The sequence below is a fragment of the Tauraco erythrolophus genome, chromosome 5 (genome assembly GCF_009769465.1).
Source record: "Tauraco erythrolophus isolate bTauEry1 chromosome 5, bTauEry1.pri, whole genome shotgun sequence".
Taxonomy (NCBI): domain Eukaryota; kingdom Metazoa; phylum Chordata; class Aves; order Musophagiformes; family Musophagidae; genus Tauraco; species Tauraco erythrolophus.
Window position 1 is genome coordinate 20,871,069 of NC_141469.1, and position 15,256 is coordinate 20,886,324.

The 15,256-nt window shown below is 44.7% G+C and overlaps 1 protein-coding gene across 4 annotated transcripts in view; it reads left to right on the forward strand.

Annotated features, from left to right (window-relative positions):
* ZNF638 (zinc finger protein 638) overlaps window positions 1-12,915 on the forward strand; it is a 58,691-nt gene extending 45,776 nt beyond the window's left edge. For 3 of the 4 annotated variants that reach the window (XM_086612427.1, XM_086612424.1, XM_086612426.1), the window contains 6 exons: window positions 2,811-4,236; window positions 4,866-4,931; window positions 7,563-8,556; window positions 10,569-10,661; window positions 11,668-11,786; window positions 12,608-12,915. In XM_086612427.1, the coding sequence (XP_086468553.1) occupies window positions 2,811-4,236; window positions 4,866-4,931; window positions 7,563-8,556; window positions 10,569-10,661; window positions 11,668-11,786; window positions 12,608-12,667 (2,758 nt within the window). In that variant the 3' untranslated portion in view covers window positions 12,668-12,915. The remainder of the gene's footprint in view (window positions 1-2,810; window positions 4,237-4,865; window positions 4,932-7,562; window positions 8,557-10,568; window positions 10,662-11,667; window positions 11,787-12,607) is intronic. The other variant, XM_086612425.1, reaches the window with a different exon arrangement.
* Window positions 12,916-15,256: the final 2,341 nt, after the last annotated feature.

Consider the following 15,256-nt stretch of genomic DNA (forward strand, 5'->3'; position numbering starts at 1 on the left):
AAAAAACTTTGAAAGACTTCTGGAAGCTCAGTTGTTGTCCATCCGAGTAGGTAGTTCATCTGACCTTGCGGCTGAGGTGACCAACATGTTCACCTGAACAATTCTGCTCTTTTCAAGGATGCTGATGCATTTTGTTGGGATTTGTTTTCCTCAGCTAAACCAGCTGAAACTTTTCTTGGCCAGGTTGAGACTCAAGGACCATCCCACTGCTCCTGTTAATCCTGAGCTGATGTGTAGGAAGTAGGTTGTGCCTCCGTTGTGACACAGGCTCTGTGCTGGCATTTCCAGGACTGAACTCTCCCAGCCTTTCCCTGGCTAACTCAGGCAGTAGTGGCTGCGTGTGGCAGTTATGCAGACACATACTGTGCAGAAACCGAGCCCCAGGTATTGTCGGTTTTGCCCTCTACACTAACTTCTGTGCAGGCAATCAGTCTTGCAGGTCCACGTGCTGTTTCTTTCCCAGTGCCTAACAGGTCTTTTAAGCATTACTTGGAGCACCTTCATGCTTCATCAGGCTAGCTCATGGTTATCTCTGCGCATCACTGCCTCTGCAGAGCTCTCCTTCCACTGCTTCACAGTCCAGTTTGAATCTATTACTGTATTGTGAAGAGCAGCAGGGTTTTGTCGAAGGCACAGAGTGAGTGTTGGCATGAAAGGAGACATAAAGCCCCGAGGATTCAGAGACTAATACCTCATCTGAATTGTGTAGAGGATAATACTCATGTATGCTACTCACTGTACGCTGTGTAGTTAGCATATGGTTCCAGCGTTCACTGACACTTTTCCATTCTTCATGAAAACAAAATAAACGGAGGCTAAGTGGGGGGTACAGTTTAGCAAGGCACTAGAGTTTCTATTTAATTAAGCTTTCTACACACCAGTGACAAACCTGGGCTGCGTTTCTTGGCTTTGTGCTCTGAGTTATCCAGGTAGTATTTTGCTACGCAGACACATGAGACATGAATCTCACTGGGATGTAGAATGCTCAAGTAGAAGAGAAGATTAGCTGAAATGTTTTTTGCTGTTGGAACACAAACAATGTTTAATCGATGTCAAAATATCTTCTGTGTTGCGACTGAGTAAACCGCTACTGTGGCATAGAAAGCAGATCAGCCCTGACTGCTTAAATACTCATGAGGCACATGTACACCAAAACATTTGCAAATAACAAGTTTAAGTTGCTTACAGGTCTCAGAAGCCTGTTAGAGATGAGCGTGATGTTTGAGTGAGTGAGGCTGCTTTGCCTTCACAAGGCTTTGGTTACTGTGAGTTGAGCCGCTTGGGCTTTGAAGGAGATTCCCGGCATTTTTCTGGAGCACACAGGCTCTGTGGCTTCTGGGAGGGCTGCCTGCCAGCCGCACAGTGCTGCAGGGCTGCTGCTCTGCTTGGGGAGCAGTGTCCTCGTAGTGTGCCGCAAGCGTCCATCTGATGCGTGGTCATGACCTAATACATCTATGCCAATTTTAAATTGGTGTTGTGAAAGAGCTTTTGAAGCAGAACTCGTATCCCTTCTTCTCTCTCCTCTCGCGTTTTGTAGCAGCAGAGGACAGTGCCCTTGGGTCCAGAGGAGACCTTCAAGATCAGTGTTTTTATTGTGCTTGCATAGCACAGATGTTAACTGAGTTTGCCTGTTTTCATCTTTCTGTTGGCTCCATGCATTGTGTCTTCGTCTATTAACCTTTGCATCTGGCCACTTCGAGACTTAGCATTTCCTCCAGTGCTGAGTTCCATTTGATCTGGCCTTCCATTTTCTTGCTCACATCATGCTAGGAGTACCACCGAACTGCCAGACTTCTCTTATTTTTTCTCATGCAGGTTTACAGAAACATGCACCCTTTATTCGTGTACGTAGGTTCTGAGAAACCATAGTGCGGGCAGCTCCATTGTGCGTAACCACTGATTAATTACGTGTGTTTGCTGCTTTTGGGTTTGTCTCGACACTTAGCGAGATTGTCAGCATCAGTCTTTCGGCACCTTTCCATCTGGAGATGCCTGAGATGATGTGATGCTGGTTTTCTCGAGTTCTGTGGGAAAGGGGCACAGATATCTCTAACTTCAGTGTCTGTCAGGATCATCTGTGGAGGATTCTTTCCTTCAGAGAAGAATAATGAGCTTGCTGTAACTCATGTTCTCTGAAAAGTGCTGTCTTCTGCATTGCCATCTCGGGCTTTATTACACTGGGAGCTGACAGGGGGATTATACAGTGAAAATAGAGCCTGGCCAAAAGGAGCCTCTGTGCACGTGTTGTGTTCCCTGCTATTGTGTGAGGTCGATGCTGTTTAAAAACAAAGTGACTCCTCCCTCCCCTCAAACCTGAACCAAAACCAACCAAACAAACTTCAGGCTCCTGGCTACTGGAATCGTTCTCTAGGTTGGTGACTGCAGAGTCTGCAGTCTTCAAACATAAAACTATGGTAATTCCTTTGTACAGGGAGACTGAAGCTTTGTTTTCGCTGTATATATGCTTTCACAGTCTGCCTTGCATCAGGGGACCTAAATTTTAGGTGTTCTTGCCAGCGCTGAGATCACAGGACACATCTGAGTGAGTGTTACCTTGAGAGGTCTGACTACAAGTAATGTAATTCGAAGTGTAAGAGGCTTATGGTGCTGAGGTGAATTAAACAGAAGCATAAAACTAATCAGCGATTTGCCTCCATGTTTTTAACCATTTTAACACTGGTAGGCTAGATTTCCGAATGCTAAGCACTAATGCATCAGGAAATCCCCCACCATTGGCGTCAAGAGGTTACTGGTAACTGTAGAATTCTCAACATAGTTTGATTTCTTCTGTTTTTTTTAAATGCATTTAGCTCTGACTTGAAAAAATATCCAGAGGGATCAGGAGTGGTGCAAACAGCAGCTGCTAATCCTCCAGTAGAGCCTAGTGTGGCAAAGAAAGAACCCATTTCCATCTCTAATGTCAAAGACGAGATGTCAGCAGTACAGATAGAGCCCTCTGAGTCCCATCTTGAAAGAGCAGTAAGGGAGCCCGCTCCAGGACTGCCAGAAACGTCTGTGGAGAAAGCGAACGCTGGAGTCGAAGCTCCTGTGACATCTGTCAAATCTGCTGATACCGAATCATCTGAAGCAAAGTCAGAAGAGATGCTGCTGCCTCCTTCCAGTCTGGAGAAGGACAAGGTGGTTAAAGATAATACTGAACCGGAATTGTTTGAACCTGCTGTTGTACCTGCATCGGAGAAGGAAATTAAAGAGAAAGATGAAGAGTTGTCTGCTCGTGCCATTGAACCACCAGAAGAATCATCCGAGGTGGGCAAGGCTGAAGATGTGCCATCGCATGGTGCTGTGAAGCCGGCAGCGCAGGATGCTACAGGGACCGTCCCTGAAGCGGTGCCCCCTGACTCTGATGCAGCTTCAGTGGAGATGGTGTCATCTGTTGTCACACAACCAACCAACAAGTTGGATGCTCCTGACAAAAATACTGTTTCTGATGCTGTAAAAACTGAACATGAAATGCCCGTAACTCGGACAACAGAGAAGAAACCTGCACTTAAAACTGAAGTGACCCTGGAGAAGAAACTGAATCTAGCTGGAGCAGATACAGAGCTGAAACCAGAAGAGTCTGTGCTCAAAGCTGGAAGAGCTGCGGAGAAGAGCCCTGAAAAGCTTTTGGTCAAGACTGGGGCAGAGACAGAGAAGAAACTTGAAAAATGTGTGGCCAAGGTTGGGGCTGCTGTGGAAAATGCTGCAAATGCTGTCGATGAGAGCAATGAGGGAAGTTTAATCAAAGCACATCAAAATAAAGGAATAGGACCAGCAAAAACTGATGAAACTCGCAAAGCAATTACATTAAACTCCTCTTTATCCATCAAGGAATCTTCCTCTGTCGGTAAAACTATTTTAAAGGCGGTGGTGTCTCTTGCGGATATATCAAAGTCAAGGGTTCCAGTATGGAGAAATGAGCCTTCCCTGTGTAAAGGAGGGGAGCAGAAAGCTCCTTCGAAACCCGAGACCCCAGGCCAAGCTGCGGTGGAGAACAAAATCGCATCGAAAGAAGAGGGTCAGCCGCAACTTGGTAGCAGCCAATCGAGCCCGGGAGACGGCAGTGGCAAATGTAAAGTGAGCAGAAGTTCTGTTGTTGATGGAAAGGGAGACAATGGGAGGAATTCATCTCAGCAAGAGAAGGACTCACGAGTGGAATCTAGGGCTAGTTCAAAACAGTCTCAAGAGGGAGAGAGTAGATCATCCAGCGTGAAGAAAGACAACAGCAGCAATAAGGTGAGGAGGGCAGGAAGGTCCGGTTCAGTATGCCTGATTGGTAACTAACTCCATGCTTCTCTCAGATGTTGAGTATGGGACGCTGAGATTATGTTCCCCTTCCCTTTTCCATAAATCACTCAGCTGGTGTGGGCCAACAGACGAGTTGGAATAGCGAGATGGCGGGCAACCAGTTGCTTTTAGATGCGGTGTGTGCAACGCAAGTATGTAACTGGTTTGAAAATGCTGCTTGGAAAGAATGGCAGGAAAATATTTTTGAAGTGAGTCTTTATTGAGTGTCATAATTTTATGTTCCTGGATTAGTTCTGAATGGGAATTGATAAGCTTTATGTCCTTTTGTGAGCTGATACTTGCTTTCTCAAGTCCTGCACAGACACTGGTTTCTGAAAAGAGGCTACTAAGCAAGATATGACCTGTGACTTGTTGCCAGAGACTCTATGCCTGGACTCTACTGCTGACCGTTGGCTTAGTTCTGTATTTGCCAAGTATGTGATCAGAAGCAGCCATCTGGACAACTTAAAAAAGTTCATTAAGGGAAAAAATAGCTGATTTTTTAATATTGTTTTTTTCTCTTGTGGGCAGGTTAGTTGGTTTAACTGATTTCATGTGAATTTTGTCTCATTTTGCAGGCTGCTGTTGGCGGCAATACTAAAACTTCAAAAAATGACACTAGCAACAGTGCAAAACAAAAGGAGGTAAGGATGTAACTATAAATGAACTTAAAGTCAGATTATCTTGAAAGCATGTGTGTATGTGCACTAATAATCTTTAGTGTCCTTCCCTGGGGATTTTTTTTTTTACTACCAGTTGTTAACAGTCTACGAGCATAAAGCTGTAAAGGCAAGTAATTTGGAAGAGAAACTTAATTCAGGAAGTGAATGTTAAGAGGAGGTGTTTTTTGGTCTCGGATATCATTTGTTTGAGAAAGAGTTAATTCATTGGATCTCCACCTGCCTGTATGAGATCTTTATTCATCATCACACTTATGAGAAGAGGAAGGAAGGCTGAAGTCTTCTACCTCTTCACAAATTATTTTTTACGACAGGAGGTAGTCAGAACATCTCCATCCATGGCACCTCTTCCATGCAAAGATATCTCCAGCAAGTTCTGCAGAGCAAGGATTTCTGTACGGTTTTGGTGCAGTGTTGGTTTGAAGAAGAGCTTGGGAGCCTGTAGGCTCAGCTGCTAAAGAGTGTGTTTTTATTGGAAGGCGGAAAGAGATGCCCTCTCTCTTAGATACCTTGGGCTTTGGGAAAGAAAAGCAGAAGGAAGGTAATAAAAATCCGTATTGATGAGTTAGGAGAAGGTAGCGTTACAGGATCCAATCAAAGATCTACCAGGTAAGTAGTGGGTCCCTGTGGGAAAGGGATTTCTGAGATAAAGTTGGAGACCTAAATCCTTTTATTAATCAGAATCCACATAAACTTCTTGCATCATCAGTGTGTCTGTGAAGTTAACGGTAGGAATAGTAATAGAGAACACTTCCATATCTGATGTTCCAGATGTGTGTGTTAATCTCCAAGAGGAAATTCTGCACCCTTTGAAAAAAGACTTTGTAATGTCAATTACTTCTTCCTGCTTTACTCTTCTCTGTTAGGCAGCTGATAAGAATCAAGATCTGTGTTCTCCTTTTTGTGGAAAAAGGAATACAGTCATGTTTGATTTCAGTTAAAATGTAACCAGATACTTTCTTTTCCTTTGCTGTGCCCACCTTGCATTAAATATTCCTCAAGTTTCTGCATCAGAATGTGGGTGGAGGCACACATTATTCCTAGTATTTGTTAGCTTTTTAAAAAAGAAAGGGAAGAAAAGGCATGTAGCCTTTGAATTTCAGATTACTTTTTCTGCTGGAGGACTGTTCTTAGTATTTCTTAGCTGCAGTCTTACTCCCTAACAGAGGAAAGCTCATCTTGCCTTGGCGTTCTGCTTTGACAGGATTTTTTTCACTCTTAACTGTATTAGATACTGAACAGTATTTGATGATAGGATGGCATATTATGGGAGAAAAAAAAATTAAAATCGTTTATTGAAGAAATTGAGTGCACAATTTGAGGTGGAATGCATATTTGGATGCATTTTACTGCCCAAAATTAATTTGTACTTCAGGTACCCATCTTATTCACCTTATCCCACCATCCTGATTATAAAAGCATGGCTGTTCTACAGCTATCAAAGTACAGTACTCTGTTCCAAAAACATGACTGCTGTCTACTCAAATAACCTAAAAGTAATTTGGATTCACTCAGTCTTTTAACTGATTAACTGGATTCACCCAGTCTTTTAACTGGATTCAACATCTATCCATACATCCTTCTCCAGACGCTCTCAGCTACATATGACATTAAACTGCTGCTAATTCTTTCCGGTGGTCCTAGAATAAGTTGTGTGAGCCCTGATGGAAGCTGGCATGGTCAAACTGTGCAGGGACTGAGGAGTTTTAAATACAGGACATGCTCCAGTAAGAGCATGCCACTGACATGGGAGAATTGGAAAGTGGCAGACTCTGTCACCTTAAACATAAAAACACAGTAAGGTGTTTGCCAGAAAGCTGGAGCTTGTCCCCAGCCCCTGATGATAGGCGGCTGGCACAGGAGCAGCAAGTCTGCCAGGGCGTTTGTGGGGTTAGTCAGACCTTACCAGAAAGGAGAACATTATCACCTTGTACGTGTTGAAGAGAAATGAAGGGAGGTTCCAGTACTGAGAGCCCTTTCCTGGGCTGGAGCGTAGGGCCATCGGAGAACCTCTCTAAAACCAAGGTGATTGTGAGGAGACTGAAACCAAAGAAGCGAGAGAAAACAGTGAGTAATCATCAGGACACAGAATGACTTGGCTGGGTAGAAACTTCGAAGGTAGTCTCCTGTTTTGTAGCAGTGGCCAACAGCACATGGTTAAGCTTCAAAGAGAATGAGGTGTTGACACAAGATAATAGTATTTTTGAAGAGTACTCTGGAGATACTCACATTTCCACTAGTCTTCCTGCAAGTGAGTGCAGAATACACTGTGTGTTCAGGGCATCGGCCCAGTTCTCTTAATATACATAAACTTTGTCTATTCATCCACTGTGGCTTTTGAAAAACGCTTTTGGGTTTCTGGGTTCAATCTGCTTGCTTAACACAAGTGCTGATAATGAAAACTCTTCCATGTGAGACTGAAGGCCTGAAAATTTTTTTTCTACCCTCAAGTCAAATTGCATTTGTTTGGGTGTTTTCTCCCCTTGAGCCAGCTTCAGCGTGTAGACATTTTTCATTAGACACCCTGTGGATGGAGGTTTTGTGTTGCTGGGTGAATGTTAAACTTTGTTATAGCCACATTTTTACACTTCCTAGGAAGAAGAGCTGTTTCCATTTAACCTGGATGAATTTGTTACTGTGGATGAAGTCGTAGAGGAAGTCGAGTCTCCCATTAAAACGCGGCGAAATCCACCGAGGGGAAAGAGAAAAGATGGTGCTAAAACCAACTTGTCTTCTGAGCCTAGTTCCAAGAGGCGGAAAGGGAAGAGCTGCATAGCACGCACTGCTGAAAGCGAACTCTCTTTTGTCACTTTGGATGAGATTGGTGAGGAGGAGGATGTGACTGCACAGCTAATGGGAGTTGCCAATTTAGAAGCGCTTAGTGACCCCCAGGGCCTGGTTGTAGTGGATGAAGTGATGGAAGAGGAAGAACTTGTATCAGAAGCGGTAAAGAATCCACAGTCGCTGGTAACTTTGGATGAGATACCTGAACAGGAGGACCTTAGTTCTCAGAAAGATGTCCCTAGGTCAGTTTTTGAGGAGCAGGATTTGAAAGCCGAACCCTTGGTAACTGTAGATGAAATCGGTGAAGTAGAAGAACTGCCTCTGAACGAGCCTACAGACCTGAATATTGAGGATGTGCTGAAACAGAAGGAGGATGATAAAGTGACTGCTGAGGACACTGGAGACTGTGTTTCCTCCCAGGTGCCTGATGATCCCAGTGCTTTAGTGACAGTAGATGAAATACAAGAGGACAATGAAGATAACCCTCTAGTGACTTTGGATGAAGCTGATGAAGATGATTTTCTGGCCGACTTCAATTGTCTAAAAGAGGAACTAAACTTCGTTACAGTAGATGAAGTTGGAGAGGAGGATGAGGAAGAAGAAAATACTTTCCCAGGGAAAAATCTGAACGAGGATGAAGATGAAGATATTGTTGCTATTGCAGGACCAGAAGAAGAAGAAGAAATTACTGCCATTGCAGGACCAGAAGAAGAGGATATTGTTGCTGTTGCAGGACCAGAAGAAATGGAAATTCTAGGCAATATGAGTCCAGAAGAAGAAATTATTGCAATGTCGAAGGCAAAAGGTAAGGAACCTCCTGTAGCTTCGAGAGGGGAAAGAGAAAATAAGATGCTTGTAACCGGTGCACAGGGAATGCACAAAGAGATCTTTGTAGCAAATAGAAGAAACTGAAAAACCCCAAATCTCTGACAAAGTTAATGAAAGAGATGCCGGGGGGGGGAAAGTAGGAGACTGAGAGTGAACAGCAGCCTGAAGTTAGGGTATTTTATTAATGCATCTTGCAAGGCATCTTTCTTTTGATATAAAATTAATCAGCGCGTTGATTTGAAATGTTCCTTTGGTGTTTATGATGGCTAAAATTGGGGAAGATAGTGTAATTTCTCGCCTTTAATGCCAGGCCTGGTAAACTACCTGATGCTGTACAGATTACTTATAGTCTCTAATTACAGGGCCAGACTTCATCAAAACAAGTGAGTCAAATGGAATAGACACACAGACACTGAGAAGGAACAGCTTCCAGGCTGGATCTAGAGGGAAAAATGTAGAACGTCTGTAGCGTGGAATTAGCAGGAAGTGTTAGGAAGTGTAATGCAGAGCTATATATAACTGACCCACAAGAAACGTTTCGGCTGAATCGTGGGTGAAAGCTCTACATGATGCAGTCCACCAGTATCGAATTTTCTCTCTGTCTCTGCTGTGTAGCTGAGCACTGACACAGCACCTTTTGTTCCAGAGTTTTGGAACAGCTTTTCTCCCATCTGGCTCTCGTTGCGCAGCAGAGGCTGAGCGGTGCAGACATGGAGGAGCTGCAGAAGCAGCTTAAAACAGAGTATTTAAACCTTCCGTTTCTGTACATTTAGAAAGGGATTAGTTGACTGTGTACGCACCCAAAAATATTTAAATATTATATGTTGTTTTAGTCCTGTTAATGTTATAGAACAGTAAGCTTCCTTGTGATTAGCAAAAGCGTTTACTGAAAGTGCGAAGTATCTTCTGTGTTCTATCAGCAAGTTATCTGTAAAAAGACCTCTTAAAATATCTGAGCCCTTGAGTTGACTTCTGATCTCACTGGGAGTGACAAATTATAATAAATATATTTGATACACAATATGTAAGTGATTTTAGTTCCTCTCTGTGTAGTAAAAATCTCAGGTGAGTTAGACCTTGGACAGGACTAGTTCCTCCTGAATTTGAGAAGTGGAACAGGAGAACAGGGAAGGAGAGGTTAAAGCAGATAAAATCCTATTTCTCAAGTCTTAAAAATCTGATTCCAGCAGCAAAACGATGTATTGCTTGCCCCTGGCCAGCAGTTGGAAGGATGACAGTCAGACTGCAGCTGGTAGGGAGCCACAGGGCAAATCTGCAGCTCTGTGTGTGGCATGGTGCGATAACCTTGTTTAGGACATGCTGGTGTCTACGTTCTTTGAACATAGACTTAGGAAGAAACCAGATGTTTTTGATGTGTGACTGTTCACCTGCTAGTTAGGCTGCTTTGATAGTCTAAAAACCAAACACCATGTTTATGTTGTAATGGAGGAGACTCCGTCAAACTTCTTGTCTCCAGAAAAATCTCAGAATGTTGATTTTTGATCTTTCCTTAGAGCTGGTTAATCTGTAACATATTCTGTGGGCTTTGGCTGGTTGTGTAGTGAAGCTGAAATGCTGCTGTTGGACTTGGATTCGGGTCAGATTAAGTCAAGAAAGTTTGGTATCTTGTGTTGTAAAGAAGTTGAGGTCTTTGTGATTGTTGTCACTAAGTTGGTGTGAACCTGCTGATACGAGCAGCAGGGAAAGGCAGCTCAAGAGCGGTGGTGGTACGTCTGTGAAGAGCGCTGGGAGGTCCAGAGCACTTTTGGAGTCAATCACCCCAACGCTGGGGCTGTACCTGGGAGTCTTGCCCGTGGGATCGATGTCAGGAGTTCCTGAAAATTGCTCTATGGAAAGACCAAAGTGTAGTAAACAGTAACGCCTGTCCAGATGGTGTTTGTTTCCAGCCGTGATGGACCGTTACAGCTGGATATAGAGTGCTTTTAAACCAGTGAATGCCTTTGTGTAACGTGCGTTTGTGGCCTCCAGCAGATCAGCTGGGGTCAGGAGATGCAGAACTAGAGCCCAAGCGGAAGAAAACAGTTTCTTCAGAGGCACCAAAGACGCAGAGTACTCCAAAAGGTAAAACCAAAAAAGCCCACCCTGAACGCTCCGTACTGTTCTTGCAGGAAGACAGCCTTCTGCTCATGGGAAAATGCCTCGTTTGCCTTGTGGCCACGTCTGACTTTGTGTCATGGCCCATAGTCTGTGTTTTCATTTCAGCCTCTACAAACGCATGCCTTACATGTTTCTGCTGTTGGCTTAATAGCAGCAGCCAAATGGAAAGTTCATTTTGCCTAAAATGTAATTTACAAATATAGACTAATTAGAATCGTAGAATCATTTAGGTTGGAAAAGCCCCTTAAGATCATTGAGTCCAACCATAAACCTCACACTGCCAATTCCACCACTAAACCATGGCCCTAAGCACCACATCTACACACCTTTTAAATACCTCCAGGGATGGTGACTCAGATATATGTGTATAAAAATTATCCACTTACTGTTCTAATCCTGGTACAAGTTGTATCACCAACTTTCTCTCAATGTATAGAAATGAGCGAGCTGCTTACATGGTTTTAACATGCCTGTGTGTATATTTATATATATATTCCAAGATCCTCATCTCAAATCCTTTTCCATCAAACTACTGATAACACTTGAACTGTAGAAGTTGCTAGGAAAACACAGATCTTTGCCTGATGGCTTGTGTAGATTCTCTGCGACAGAAAATGCTTGCGTGAGGACAGAGGCTAAACCTGGCAAGAGAGTTGTGTATAAATTACTTGTAAGGCCAAAAGCCGCTGAGGTGGTTGTGGTGAGCCTCAGATCCAGAAGGTCAGTTGCCCTATTCACAGGGAAGTACTTGTCCTCCTCTGTTTATTGAAATAGGGCAGGTGACCAACTCGGACTAGAAGCCTAATTTTTTGAATACTGATGAAAAAAAAGTAAGTAACTGCCTTCCAGTAAGAACAAATTGTACAGATTTGGGTAGAGGAATCGGATTTATTTTTTTAAAAAAAGCTGTGTTTTGGTAATGGGAGGTTTTAAAGCTGTGCTTTGTTAATGTTGTGTGCTGTCTCTTCAGATTTGGATTACCTGGTTCCCAAGGCTGGCTTTTTCTGTCAGATCTGCTCGCTGTTCTATGTGGATGAAACGTCTGTGAAAAATCACTGCAAGACGCTGCTTCATCAGCAGAACATGGAGGTAATGCTGAAGCTTCTCCCAAGAAATGGGCCGAAAAGAATATAATTCTAAAAATGTTTGCTTTAATGAGCGCTATAATTTCGTGGGGGCATAGGGAGCTCATGTTAATACTCGAAGGGGTTTTAGTTTTAGATGCAGGTGTGGATATTGTGAAGTTAGTCAAGCTCATTGCCTACAGAGAGCCTTCTCTACTTGGGAAGGTGTGGCAACAGCCATTGTCTTCCCCTCATTTTTAAGAATTGATTTTTAAAAACTATGCAGCGATGTGTCCAAAGACATGATTGTGTCAGATTCCATGGCTTGCCGAAGCTACAGACTGACTGAGATCCCTTGCAGATACAGAACGACCAAGAGGTCAGTTTGGCAGCCAGAAAACTTAACATTTGGGGTCCACACTCTGCACCCCTCAGGGGCACAGCGGGGGGCAGAGACAGCCCCTTCCCACGTGAGGTGTAGAAAACTCGGAAGATACTTATCGATGTAAACTTTTGTAAGGTGGGCACAATAAATGCACAGCCGTGGTGAACACTGAATTACTATTTTGTATTTTATGACCCCCGTTCCCTCTCCTGTGAACTCCCATACCTCATATTTTGCCATGTGCCACTCGGGAGCTTCACCACTTGGTGACTTGTGTGCGTGTCAGTTTGTGAGCAAACCTTTGGAGTGTTTTGGGTACAGATCACACGTTACCAGGAGCAGGCTGACTTTTGGCAAACTCATTTATGAAACCCGCACTGTTTTTAGAGCATGATATTGTAGCAGACTGAGGAATAACTGAGCAGTATCTTTTTCACTTTCACTTCCCCTTACTTCTGCAGAAGTTCATGGCCAAGCAGAAGAATGAGGATAACGACGGGGAAGAACGGAGTTCAAGGTGATCGGAGGAGAGAAGAGTTCTTTCAGTGGATTAAACTTAGGGTCCAGTCAGTTTTGTGTATTTTGTTATGATTTAATTTGTAATTTTGTTTCAGAAACGAGCATTCATGTTGTATAAATTCGAGCTCAGTATAGATGGACTAAAAAAAAAAAAGGTGGTGGGTTTGATTTGTATATCAAACCATCAGACTTGGAAGAGACTTCTTTTACAAGTGTCGACATGAAATAAATGTTCTTACTGTATAGTTAACACCAGGAGACTGTGTGTGGTGTCATTTATTGAGTGCTGTTAACACTTCGGATCACGACAGAGGCTCAGAGGGGATTCGTTCCAGAAACCTCTCTCCGGTGCCACTTTACGGAGCTCTCGGCAGGTGCTTCAGAGCTCCGTGTTGCCCCAGAGCAGTGATCCTCATGCTGACGATCTCGATGATCCTGTGCGTTTTTATGCTCCCTTTAGCCATCTTTTTCCTTGGCGAAGCAGGAAGATAAAACCAAGGCCTTTGGGGGAGGAAAGGCCATTCCAGCACTGTGTCAACGTGCCTGTCGTTACTGCGGCCAGCCGGGGACGTCACTGTCCCTTGCTGCATCTCCCTGGTGACCAAGTTTGCGTGTTTATTTTGGGTTGTTTTTTCCTTGTTTGTCCCGGTCTGTAGGTCAAAGCCTGTGGAGTGCTCAGCAGCGTGGCTGAACTCTAATCTGCTCTTGAAAGTTGCTCCCAGCTCGGTCTGCGTCTCTGGCTGGCACGCTCTTCATGGCAGGTCGCGGTCTGGATGGTGACTGGTCTCACTATTTTTCAGCTAACCACCTTGCGTTTATGTAAAAGACTGGTTTTGAAAATCCACCATTGTCTCTGCATTCCTTCAGACTTTGGGTAGTTGACTTGGGCTGAATTATATTCTTGGAGGAGGGGTAAGGAAAGTGTTTCCTGCATGTCCAAGGGAAAAAAATGCTCTGGTTCTGCCTGGTGGGGATATTACAAGTCATACCTGTGCTATAGCTGGTACAAAAATCCCTGTGTCTTCAGACCGCTGATGAGCAAAGCACCAAAATAAACTCAGCTTACGATTTAGCAAAGGAAGCACCTGAGTGATGCTGATGTGGAACATGTTCCTTGACGGGAGATGATCCCATGAAGTCCCTCAGACTTGCAGAACCTTGCTTCATAAACTGGAAATTATTTTTCTGGGTTTTTTTTCTCTCCTTTGTTTTTGCTTCAGTCCCTCAGCAGAGAAGGCTGCAGGGGGGACCTCTCTGCCCACGTGTGCGGGTGTGTCCCTGTGCTGGTGTGGCCAGCCCTGCGCACGGAGAAGGTCTCAAATGCGCAAGAGGGATCTGGACGGGCAAATACTTGGCAAGTCAGGGAGGATGATTCAGAGTTAGAACGTGTGTGTGGGAGTGCACAGGCATGTCCATCTCCCTCCTCTCCTCTCTCCACTGACTGCTAGCTGGACCTGTCTCCTGCGCCAGCGTAGCCAGCAGTACGGATGAGATCAGTGGGATTTTGTTTAACTGCTTAAGTACTCCCAGTTATCTGGATGTCGCTGTTGGGTTAGTAGCAATTCATACAGAAGAGAATTTAAAAATCCTGTGGGAAATAACGGGGTACAAACTGGAATTTTGTGCAAAGAGACTGTGGAGAGGTGCAGAAAGCACCTGCGGAGCTGGGAGAGTCCGGAGGCTCCGCAGGGGGCTGCCGGCAGCACCCCTGGCTCTGTGGCCCGGCTTGGGAGCTTTGTGGCACGTTCTCCCTGGGCTCCACAGCGCGTGGGACGGGCTGTTCGCCCCCCTCAGTCCCGTCTCCTTTTCAATGTGGCTTTCTGTGTTGGCGCTTCTGGATTTTCTCTGCCGTCAGGAGGGTGATTCCTTCCCCTGGTTTCTATTTCTTGCTTTCTCTGTGCAGAGGATGGGAAAACAACGTTGTTCTTCATTCCTGCTGCATCCAAAGCAACGTGGGCAGCGGGTCGAAGGAGGTTCTGCCCCTCTGCTCTGCTCTTGGGAGACACCCCCCCCCCCCGGAATACTGCATTCAGCTCTGGATTCCCCAACACAAGAAGGACATGGAGCTGTTGATGCGGGTCCAGAGGAGGCCACGAAGATGATCCGAGGGCTGGAGCACCTCTGCTATGGAGACAGGCTGAGAGAGTTGGGGATGTTCAGCCTGCAGAAGAGAAGGCTCTGGGGAGACCTTCCAGCAGCCTTCTGGTACTTAAAGGGGCTACAGGAAAGCTGGAGAGGGGCTTTTGACAAGGGCACGTAGTGATAGGACAAGGGGCAATGGCTTTAAACTGAAAGAGGGGAGATTTCTATGAGATCTAAGGAAGAAATTCTTCCCTCTGAGGATGGTGAGGCACTGGCACAGGTTGCCCAGAGAAGCTGTGGCTGCCCCATCCCTGGAAGTGTTCAAGGCCAGGTTGGATGGGGCTTTGAGCAACCTGGTGTAGTGGAAGGTGTCCCTGTCCATGGCAGGGGGGTTTGGAACTGAACAATCTTTCAGGTCCCTTCCAACCCAAACCGTTCTGTGATTCTAAGATGATTTAATTTTGTAACTTGCTTTCGCTTTGGATAAATGAGAAGATTCTCCTTTGAAC